General features: G+C 40.8%; 1 protein-coding gene across 4 annotated transcripts in view; it reads right to left on the bottom strand.

Annotated features, from left to right (window-relative positions):
• Positions 1 to 391: 391 nt before the first annotated feature.
• Positions 392 to 11,919, bottom strand: part of atad2b (ATPase family AAA domain containing 2B) — a 55,611-nt gene continuing 44,083 nt past the window's right edge. For all 4 annotated transcript variants that reach the window (XM_061704461.1, XM_061704463.1, XM_061704464.1 and 1 more), the window contains exons 27-28: positions 5,994 to 6,122; positions 392 to 918 (exon numbers count right to left, since the gene is read on the bottom strand). In XM_061704461.1, the coding sequence (XP_061560445.1) occupies positions 877 to 918; positions 5,994 to 6,122 (171 nt within the window). In that variant the 3' untranslated portion in view covers positions 392 to 876. The remainder of the gene's footprint in view (positions 919 to 5,993; positions 6,123 to 11,919) is intronic.

Below are 11,919 nucleotides of genomic sequence, written 5' to 3'. Positions count from 1 at the left end.
CAGGAATCTTTTGCATTAACTGTGTCAACCAAAGCTGGCTTTTTTTTTTCTTTCCACGGCTGTACAGTATGAAAGGTGTTGATTCAGTATTAAGGGTTAAAGGTACTGCACACACAAAATATTTTTTTCCGTGACGCCACAATCCCCTTTCACACTGCCTATCAAATACTGCGCAAACTGTAGAGATATGTCAGGTGTCTTTTTTACGTTAAAAGCCACTATCCTCATCCGCACCGCTTATCCATGTTTTTTTAACTGCTTCGTTCACGCTAACAAACATGGAGTAAGGAGGGCTCAGGTATATAAGTGAGGAGAAGGGGACGGAGTGCGGGGGGGGGGGGGGGGGGGGGGGTAAAAAAAAAAAAAAAAAAAAAAAGGTGTATGGAGAAAAAAAAAAAAAAACGATGGCAATGGCAGCGCATAATGATTATGGCGTTCCACTCTGGGGCGAGATTGGCTCAGCGGTGTGTACTTCACTGATTGGCCATATTATTCTGTCCGTCTCCAAGTGGCGTTCACATCTTTCTGCTGGTGAGGATCAGTGTGTGTGTGCGTGAAAGGGGTTGTTTTGACTCGTTGTCCGAGTTGAAAAATGCCAAGAAAAGCAGCGTGGATTACAGTTAGAATAGCACCGGGGTTGCTCATGACCATTGGCGCGTGTGTGTGTGTGTGTGTGTGTGTGTGTGCGTGACACACCTCCAAGGGGGAGGGGTTTGGTTGTGTAGAAGCAGATTTTCCTGAGACGATAGCACCATTGAATGTCTCTTGACTTCGCTCTCAGTTTGTTTGCCTTTGTGGTCCCATGGGAAGAGGAGGCTCGGGGGTCTGGGGGGTTGCTCAGGGTCTTACCTGAGGAGGTTTTGTCGTCGACGTCTCTCACAGGAAAGTGTCAAAATGCTGGATCCTGTCTTCCATCTCCTGCAGCACACATGGACAACAACGAGATGTCTTGTTAGGCGGAAATGTGACGCAAAAGCGGGACAGGACGGAGCGCCGACACGCGGGCCGCAATCGAGCGCGACGAACGGTGACGGGCGCCTGTTGCCGTCGTTGACAAACCGCTTAATCTGCCACGACGGAAACATTCCAATAGGGCTGCAATGAACAATTATTTTGATCAGCGATTAATGTATTTATTTTTTGGATTCATCAATGAATTCGATTTAAAAAACTAACTTCGAACCATTTCCTAAAAAACAGGACATTTTAAATGAATGCAGAAAATGCACAACCAAATTGATTCTCATTTAGTTATAGATTATATAATTGTTATTATGTTCTTATATTATAACATAACCAGATTTCCAAAGTAAAAACAGATGTTTGCAAATGTCTTATTTTTATTAAACACCAAGACAATTAGTTTGCTTTCATGCACGACTACAAAAAGAATCTGAGAATATTTACTGTTGAGAAGCTGAAATCAGATGAAATAATATCCCTCAACGATTCATCGATTATCAAAATCGTTGCTGATTAATTGGAAAATCAATTAGTTGTCAATTAATTGATTGCACCTTCACTGCATTAAAATCTCAAAAGCATCCTAGCTTCATATAGTAGCCTATGGTAAGTCAAATAATATTGCGTCGTAATTGGACTGAATTGTATCGGATCGCAATCAAGTCTCTAAAGGAACGTAACGTAATTTGGGAATCGTATTGGAGTGTATTTACAGTGAATTGCAGGGTATCACAATTGGCGTCCTCACAGATCGTTTATTGGTATGAATCATTTTGAATCGTAGTTGGAATGAATGGTATGGGATCATAATTGTTGTGAGTTGAAGAGCAGATCGTTATCGGCGTGAATCATGTTGGTTCGTATCGGATCGGAATTTGTTTGATTTGTGATCGGAAGGAATAGTAATAGATGGCAATAGGTGTGAACTGTATCAAACCGGATTGCATTGTATCGTAATTAAAGTTGATCAAATCGTAATTGGAGGGAATCGGTGCGCACCTTAATTAGTATGAAGCCTATCAGAATGCCATTGTATTGGACCATAAATGGTGTAAATCGTCACAGATCGTATTTTTGTGAATCATGTTGGTTTAATAATTGGCGTAAATCATATCAAATCGTACATGGAGTGAATCATTCTACCTTGTTTGTAATTTTCCTCCACTGCTCACCGAACTTACTGTCCATGACTTGGCTAAAAGGAGCATCTGGACGGACCTTGACCTTGAACGTGCTCCACTAAACAAACAAAATTTACTTGAATACGTTTGTGCTCCTTGAAATTGTTTGGCTGTCAAGTGAAGCTGCAGCTTGAGTGTTTTCTGAGTCAGACCGACCATATAAAATATAAACAACATCACCAGGCTGCCGGCTCCGTCCGACTGTTACCCCTCCCAACCACCACCTCTGTTTATAGGCCCAATTAGGCATTTAGCACGTTAGCTTACCGCCACAGCCATCCACACGCACAGCAGCTCCCACGCTAGCTACACTGCTGATGTACGGACACGCCTTTTGCTTTTCACGCTCGTCTCTCCGAACGTCCACGCGCTTCTGCCATCTTCGGCACAAACACACATTAGTGAATGAAAAATGGGCGCAGGAGGCTGAAGGATTTCCACTGGAAGACCTTGAAAGTCTGATTTTTGGTAATGCAGTAAGGCCAATGTTTATTTCCGTAAAATATAAAGTGTGAATTCTTGTAAAAGACTGTCATTCCCGTAATGTTACTCTCATTTTACGACAGTTCTTTTATTTCTAGCTGCTATTTCCACGTACACCCTGCAACCGAGGGTCACCAGTTCGTATCCACGCCCGCCCGAGCCAATGTCGCCGCTGCGTCCCTGGGCAAGACACTTGACCCACATGCCTACGGATGAATACGGTCGGAGGGGTCGTAGGCGCAGAATGGCAGCCACGCTTCCGTCAGACTGCCCGGGCAGTAGCAAGTAGCTTACCACTTCAAGGTGTGACTGAATAATGCATAAAATTCTAAAGCGTCTGAGTGCCTGGAAAAGCGCTATATAAGTGTAATGCATTGTTACTATTATTTAATATCGTAAAATGTGATTTTATTCCCGTAACGATCCCTTTCCGTTGTTGTTCACGTACTATTGGATAAAAGCCAAAGTAAATTTACTCGCCGAGCGCACACTGGCTCCCTTCCTGAACTACTCCTTCACACAGCCTACATTTCCACAGCCCCCAGCCCCAAGGACCGCCGTTTCTTTTTGTGGCGGAAAGACGGAAGAAAAAGAAAAGGAGTTGAGAAGCGACAATGTGGTGCATTGTATCTTGTTAGCAAAGCAATCCACAAAGATAAAAGTCACAATTTGAGGCGCTGCGAGGTAGTTCTTGCCGGAGAAAGTGATTTCTGCGCCCCGCTGTATCATTACATTTCAACGCTCTCGCCCGGCAGCATTCCACGTTGGCCATTAATCATTCAAACGCAACACATCTACGCTGGAATTAAAAAAAAAAAAAAAACATTAAAAAAGCAGACGATAACAATTGCAGCTACGCAATGCTCTATTTAGTTGGGGACAGAGAAAAATTGTACATTTGGTTCTTCAATTTTTCTGAACTTAAAGGGAGCGTCATCGCTCCACGTGACAAACTAAAGCACAGAACAAAAAAAAAATTTATGACTTTTATAAGCCAAAACAAGTGTCGGTTACAAAATATCGACTTTTTCAAAAGAAAAAAAAAAAAAAGCAAAATCATAATTCAAAACAATGCATCATCATCTTGTAAAATTACTTTTTGTCGTGTAACAACTTTATCGTTGTAAAATTACATTTCTATTCTCAACTTTTTCTCATATTCCGAAGATTTTTTACTTTTTGTTATGATATTACATTGTGTTATCCCATAATGTCTCCTCATAGTTTTACAATTGATTCTTTTTAAAATTAGAAATGTACTCCTGTAAATCTCTGGCTTTTTTTCCCATTATTACAACAACTCGATGTAAAATTCTGCTTTGTTCTTTTGAAAAAGCAACTCTCATAAAAATACAAACATTACTGTCTCATAATGACTATTCTCTGAAAATTAACATTTGTTACATAGTAATACAACTATTCTGTTCATCTCTCTTTATTCTATGACTATTTTTGTGAAATTATCCACTTCATCTTGGAAAATTACATCTTTATTTTGGTTAAATTCACTTGTAAAATTGTGACTGTGTCATGACACGACGACGATTTTATTTTGGCCAATACTTTTTCATTCTTGTCATGTTGCTCTCATTTTTTAAATCTTGCTAAAGGACCTCTTTTATCTCATAAACGTCTATCTTTTCCCCTCCATATTACAATTTATGACTTACATAGTCATCTTTCATCTCTAAGCATTCACATGCAAATTGGACATTCTACTGACTTGGTTATATAATCTGAGTAAATACGTTCGTAGCAAGGCCTGGAAAAGTGGGCACTGGAGATAACAATGCTGTCAACAAAGGATGTAATTGCTGTCTTGAAAGGCAAAATAAAAATAAAACATTTAAATGTAATTGGAGGCCTACAGCCGTGCGACTGCCAATTTGTAGCTAGGACCTGCTTGGGGTTGTGTACGGCTAGGCGGCGGAAGTGCCCTTTGGCTTTTAACGAGAAGCGAGAGTGCGGTCTCGCTCCATCTGCCGAAAGGTCAGCAGCGCCGGCGGAGACCGCCGAGCCCCGCGGAGGACGCGGCCGGACGAGCGCGCAGACAAATGCGCCGACACGCTCCATTTACGGCGGAACTGCGCGCACCACGCCGCAACCGGTGTGCGGCGGTAAGCAGAAATGGACTCGGTCGGGTATCAATTGCGCATCTGCGGGCGCCAGCGTTTTGCTCTCTTGCATTTCAGCTACAAAGACAGATTTGCATTGGAAACGCAAGCGTTTGACATTTGTGCTCTCCAAATTCAGATTTCAGCCAGATGGATTCACACTGCAGACCGTAGAGTACAATTTTGTCTTAGTGACGGCTGCATTCTTGTAAAATGAACGCTTTTTCTCATAATCTGACTTTGTTCATATATTACAATTATTAGTTAATTTTATGAGAATAACATTCTAATTTAACTTTATGTATTATTTATTCAGATTTTATTCTCATAAAATTAAGGACCTCGGTTCTTGTAAAATTACCACTTTTTTCCTCAAAGGTTTGTCATATTACAATATTCTCATAAAAACGATATCTTTCATCTTGTAAAATTACATTATTCTCATAAAATGAATTTTTTTCCCCCTCGTAATATTACGACTTCATTCTTGTAATTTTATTCCCGTAAGGTTACTTTCTCATAACAACTTTATTCTTAGGACTTTATTCTCTTAAAATTAGAACTTTTTTCCATTTATTACATTATGACTATTTTTGGAAAATACAATTGTATTCTGGTAAAGTTATTTTCTAGTTTATTCTTGTAACATTACACCATTAATCTCATAATAAAGACTTCATGCTTGCTGAATGACCCTTTTCCCCCCTATAAAACGACTTAAGTCTTGTGAAATGAAGCCATTGTTCTCGTAAAATGATGGTGTCTTTTCTTCTAAACTTGCAGCTGCACCCGATTTTCAAAATGGAACTTCTTTCAGACTCCGATGATTGTTCAAATATTTGTGTTCATTCTCTCTGTGCAGCTACATGACAATTCTCACTAGAGACTTTTTAGCGAGTTTCTGTGTTTGTACCACTAGCAACTCGAAATACTTGTGGATCCATCTGTCTATATTTGAAAGCCAATCAAACGTTTTAATGCCAGATCTTTTCATAAGCAACATTTCAGGTGGCATTTTAGACGAAGACTTCAGTACTGTGATTAACTTACGGTTCCTATTATTGATTTATCCCACTACAAAATTGTAGGCCCCTGTGTTAACAAGTAGAAAGACTTAACATTTTTTACTTGTTGACCAATGGGTCGATCTTTAATTAAAAACCTTTTAGGTGTCTAATCTTCTAGTAAGCAACATTTCAGAACATTTTTAAGGTGGTATTTATTTTTTTAAACGACAATAAGTAGCAGTTACCTCCAGTAGTCGTGTCTTGTCGTATTCTTTGCGGCGAGCGAAGATGCACTGGCTGAGCACCGAGTACAGTCGCTCCATCTGCTCCACGCTGAAGCCCTCGCTCTTCCTCACCGCCATGTTGAGTAGCACCTGCAGGGTACAAGTGGAAAATACATTGATGATATGCTGAAATAACGTGTGCACCAAAATGGCGGCGGCCGACAAAAAGGTGTGACAACATTTGGAGGTCGGCGTACCAAAGCGACACGGATCCCCAGTGGCAGTTAATTAAAGCTAATCATAATAAGAAGCAAGTTTGCATTTCACGATGACTTTAATTAAAACATTGTGGACAGTGAAAGGCCCTTTTAATTGACCCGGTGTGTGTTTAAAATGCACAGCTCATCACAACGCGCCCACTCAAGTAGACCAAGGCACATTAATTAAAGTTACCATCAATGGCGATGGAACAGAAAAGGATTTTGGGGGTGAAAGGCGGTGACCGTGCGTTAAAAGCACACAATGACATGTCAAGATGAAGTCGTATATATGCATTGGATTTAATTACACACAGAGCCTAATCTGGTTTGATTACAATAGATGTTGAGTACACTGAATGATTCACATTAGGGGAAGATTGAAGGAACAAACTATGCTTTCTTATTTTCCCCTATAATACAGCCATGAGTAGACCAAAGACTCTGCTTAAAAATGCTTATAGTTGATTGAATATAATGAACAATAATAATAATAATTTTAGATGTGTGTCACCTTTCGAGAGAGCCAAGGACATTGACCAATAACTCTTTGGGGTAATTAAAATATTGTGAATGTTAGGACTAGCATCATGCTTGCGGAGGAGTAGCTACCATTGGCCATGAGCTGATAACCATGCGGCTTGACAGCAAACCGCAGCATGAAGACTCCAGTAGAGGATGACAAACATCTCAAAATGTTGCATAGAAAGGTCCAGAGCGCTGTTGGCAGCAGCAGAGGTTTACAGCTGATCAAGTTGTGGCCAGTTCCTCAATGTTAGTCACCGTACTAAAGAGGAATTTGTGATATATGCGCTTCCAAAAAAAAGACAGTATCAATCAATGTAGCACTGAGTATCAATTCTATATGTCACTGCCTTTTTAATTGCTAAAGAAAAATAACATTTTGACTATTTTTGAAAATCTGCAGACAAGTCAAGCAAATAGTTTTTCGTTACGTTACACCGAAAAAGTCTTTAGGCGATTCACAAATTGATTGTAGTTTAAATGCACAGCGTGAAATCATTCAGGTCTGTTAGTTAGCTAGCATGTAAGAGGTCATTTAATTTTGATGTAAATCTTGGAAAAGGTGTGACGCCAAGTACTGTATTCGCTCTAAATTTTTGCAGAATAGTGCCAATTGGGGGTGAGACAAGTTGTTAGCGAGGATAATTACACAATTTTAAAAAAATCTTTTTGCTTGTTATCAGCTAGTAAGGCAACCGGCTAGCATAATTACACACACACAAAAAGACAAAACCTGATTGTTTTTTTTTTTTTATTTGCTTTTTGGTAGGCTACATAGCTTGCAAGGTTACGTAAAAATGACAAAACCGCATTCCACCAGCAAGACCAAGAAAAAATACGTTTGTTTTTGCACGGATCAGGATAACTGCTCGAGGACAGTATTCTACGTTTTTACCGTCAATTTACTGGCAATGCAGCCAAGTGGGGCAGTTAGTGACCCACTGACCAGATCCAACATAAAAGCTTGCCATCCGTTTTGTTTTGTGTGTTATCGCCACTTACAGAACTGGAGTGAAACAGCCTCCCCCAACACAAAGAACAAGAATATTTTTTCCCACACTGAATCAAAGTTAGCCCTTTGTTATTCCCATTGGATGTTCTTCTACACTGTAAAACCAGATTAAGCACATAATAACTTTGACAGTATTGTCACTTTCCATTAGACATTCTGGCAGCGATCCCCTCGCTAAGATGTGACAAAAACTCCCCCTTGGCCTCTGCGAATCCCTTGTTAAGTAAAAAGCCAGCGCCGAGGACTCTTATCATCCCCCCGCAAAAATAATAGTCATCATTAGCTCTGCGGTCCACCGAGCCGCACTCGGCACATTTTATCTGCCTATTTTCATACAGTAGCTGACAGTGCATGTTAAGATCCAAAAGGGAGCTGTTTGGATCTTTGCCACACCATGTCATAAAGCCAGAACAAAATGGAGCACCATGAGGCGTCAAAAAAAAAAAATCTGCATAAAAGCTTTAATTGGCATTATTACGGTCCATCTCGACAGTGAGCGACTATATTTCTCTTGCGTTTTGGGTGCACTTTGCCATTTTACGGCACACCTTCTCTCCTGTTTTATGTAGCATCTTCTCACCTTCTCCCCATTTCAATGTTTTATACAGCCTCCTCCCCACAAAGCTCTTTTCTTGCAGTGTATTTTGTGGGGTTTTTTTTCTCCCCCGACATCATCCTGCCACTGGTTTCCCCGTTTCCGCTCTATTCATCCCCTTCGATGTAGTCTCCCACTGGCTGCGAGTCGTCTGATTGCGCTCCCCTGCCTTTTGTCAGCTTGGTCGAGGGGCTGGGCGGCAGCGTGGGGTAAATGGCGGCGGCGTGTCTTACAACGTGCTCAGTGATTGAGTAAGCGCAGTGCTACACAAAAGGGCAGTAATCCCATGCGTTAAGGAGCACCGCTGACACGGACCATTTAACCTCGCAGCCCCACCCGTTAGTGTTCAGGCCTAGCTCTATTTGCGGCTGCCCTTCTTTCCCTGCGTTACCTGCCATTGTCCCAGGTCTGATGTATATACACACACATACCTTTTAGCAGAGTTTGCATAGAGTAAGGCGGCACGGTGGTCGACTGGTTAGAGCGTCTGCCTCACAGTTCTGCGGACTGGGGTTCAAACCCCGGCCCCGCCTGTGTGGAGTTTGCATGTTCATGTGCCAGCGACCGGAGTTGGAGAAGTGGCTCAGAAAATGGATGGATGGATGGATGGATGCATAGAGTAAATACTCACAAAGATGTAATTGTTTTTCTTATACTGGGTAATACCAACATTTGTCTTTTTAGGAGAGGACGCAGCGAGCAAAATGCACAAAATGCTCCATGCAAGCTTATACTAACTAAATATAAGCCACCTCACAACCACAAATATACAATTGTTCATATACTAAACGCTAGGGAAAAAACAAACTTTGTCTTTTTAGATGAGTTATACTAAGCACAAGTTGCCTTGTGACTGCAAAAATAAATTAAAAAATTAGTTTTTTTTTAAGCTATAAAGACTGGGAATACCAAGAATAGTATTTCAGAGAGGTTGCATAGATCACATGAAAGCTGCACACAAGGCCGCCTTCTGAACACAAACATATAATTGTGTTTTTTTTTTTTAATAAATGCTGAGTTATATTAGGACCAGTTGCATAGAGAAAATGCAAGAAATTCCGTGTTCAGCCTTGAGAATTCAATGTTTGTTTTCAGCCTTCCAGCTTACATGCAGAGATTTCTCCAGATTCTCTGAATATTTTGATGATATTGTGGACCGTAAATGGTGAAATCCCACAATTCCTTGTAATTGCATGTCCTTAAAGACTATTTTCTCACGCAGTTGTTCACAAAGTAGTTAACCTCGCCCCATCCTTACTTGTGAACAACTGAGCATTTCAGGGATGTTTCTTTCATATGCAATTGTGACACTCGCCTGTTTCCAATTAACCTGTTCACATGTGAAATGTTCCAAACAGGTGGTTTTTTTTTAGCATTCCTCAACTTTCCTAGTCTTTCTAGCCCCTGTCACAATGAGAGAATATTAGCCCAAAAAAATAATAATTAAACATGTATTTTTTAGTGTATTCAATTGAATATAAGTTGAAAAGGATTTGCAAGTCATTGCATTCTGTTTTTAATTTATGTTTTACACAAAAGCCCAATTCGTTGCAATTGGGGTTTGTATTTGGCATCTTAGTAGAAGATGGCAATCTTAGTTCATCACATGGAAAATCCCCACAAACAGCCCACACAATCACGCAATTTAGAGTCCCTTTTTGGACCAAATCAGGGCCAAAGAGTTTGAAGATAGGTTTCATAGCACAAAAACACACAATGCTGTACAGAAGGTCTTCCAACTAACATGGCAGTACTCTTTATAAGTATGGTTAAACTGAACAGTACAACCTCTAAAAGGTAAATAATTTAGAAACCAACCAACGTGTTGAGGAAAAGCACGACTCCCGCCATTGACACGAAAAATGTTAGTAGTCTTACTGTAACCAAGTATGTGAAAAGCTAATGAGAAACAAAAGGTAGAATTGTGTTGTAGAGGTCTAACTAAAGCCTGTGGTAGAGATCATTGCGAGAGAAGGGCAGATAGGCACATATCTATCTACTGTCATCTGGGACATTATTATAAGCCTCCGCTACCCCGCTCCAAGACGCCAATTCAGATTCTTTTCCAGGAAAACAATAAATGATAAATGAATATAGTTTTCCTTTTCGCCTCAGCTTATGCGAGGTCAAAGGAGCGATGGACGTGGGGCTGCATAGCGGGTCGCTGATTTTAAAAATAATATTCCGGGCCATGTGGCAAATATGGTGGATTATGGGGGCGTTCACACATGTAATGCAATATAGATGGTGTTAGGGGGGTGAGGGACAATCATGACAAATCATATTACGGCTGTCGTCTCTGAACATTAAAATGAGACGCATTCGGCCCTAACAGCGAGGAATGGTGGGGAGAGGTCCCTGTTGAGGTTGTCAACTTGCCTTAAAATATGCAGCGGGGCTGGCTTGGCTTCCAACATCAAATCACTGGAAAAATCCCCAGGACACTTGATAGCTGTGAATTATGTGTGCTTTGTTGTAAAGGAACAAAAAAAGGAGTGATGCTTGAAAAGCCCTTTGCGAGATCAACGTCAAAATACAGCATTAAGTAAAAAAAAAATCATCCGCTAATATTTTTTATGGACTGCTGGCACTCGTAAAATGCTTTTTCATCAAATAAATGAAACGCCTTCACATAAAAAAAAAAAAAAAAAGTCGCAGACACATGTGCATTTATTCCTTACAGGTTAACCTTTAAAGAGACTTGACGAATCCGGTATAAGCGCAACCTACTTCTGCATTCGGCAAAACAGGTCGAAGCGCTCCCTCTCGGCTGGGGTGAATGGCAAAAATTTGGCTTCAAACATTATGTCATCAAACCGTAGTTGTGCTCGTTTGTGTAGCATCCAAAGGAAGTCCGCTAACCTGTTTTCCGGGTTTAGTCACGTGACATTCCGCATATAGTGGATTGTATTCATGGCTTGGATGGAAAAAAGTAAGTACAAGATCCTTTCATACTGCCCATCTAAGCTGGCTTTTTCCCCTCATCGGTGTAAGAAGGGTCTGACACAAAATTGGATGGTCAAAGTTGACCCGTGGACTTTCCTAGCTTCTGAAGTGGGAGAGCAGCTGTGTGAAAGTGAATAGTGGAAAGCGCAGGTTGTGAATTTCAATCCAACAATCGCAGACAACTATTTCTCTTTTACCCCATGGTGCCAATATGGAATAGATAATGTAAAGTCAAATTCTTCTGACTATATCTGCAGGGCACAAGTTCAGCACTGGACACGCGTCTCTGTCCGACACCAGGTGCTGGTGGACCTTGTCAAACATCTAATTATGCGATTGTGGGAAGGCGCGTCAACACTGCGATGCCCTGTTTTGCTATGTCCCGTGTGAAAGTTACTGCCGGATAAATGCCGACTTTACTCATGCACCAATTCTGAAGAGAAACCGTGTGAAGGGGGTTTAGGCGTATGTGTTTGGTTAGCCAATCAAACCCCGTGTACGGTTCGGTTGAGGAATTTGATTGCATTTCCATTATCAAGTTTTTAAAAATAAAATAGTGTGTAAAGTTTTTAAAATAAAATTGTTTTTCAGAACTCCATTGTCACAGTGGTA

This window comes from Phycodurus eques, chromosome 18, assembly GCF_024500275.1.
Source record: "Phycodurus eques isolate BA_2022a chromosome 18, UOR_Pequ_1.1, whole genome shotgun sequence".
Lineage (NCBI taxonomy): Eukaryota > Metazoa > Chordata > Actinopteri > Syngnathiformes > Syngnathidae > Phycodurus > Phycodurus eques.
The sequence above is the reverse complement of the archived record's forward strand: the minus strand, read 5'-3'. Positions and strand labels throughout refer to the sequence as shown.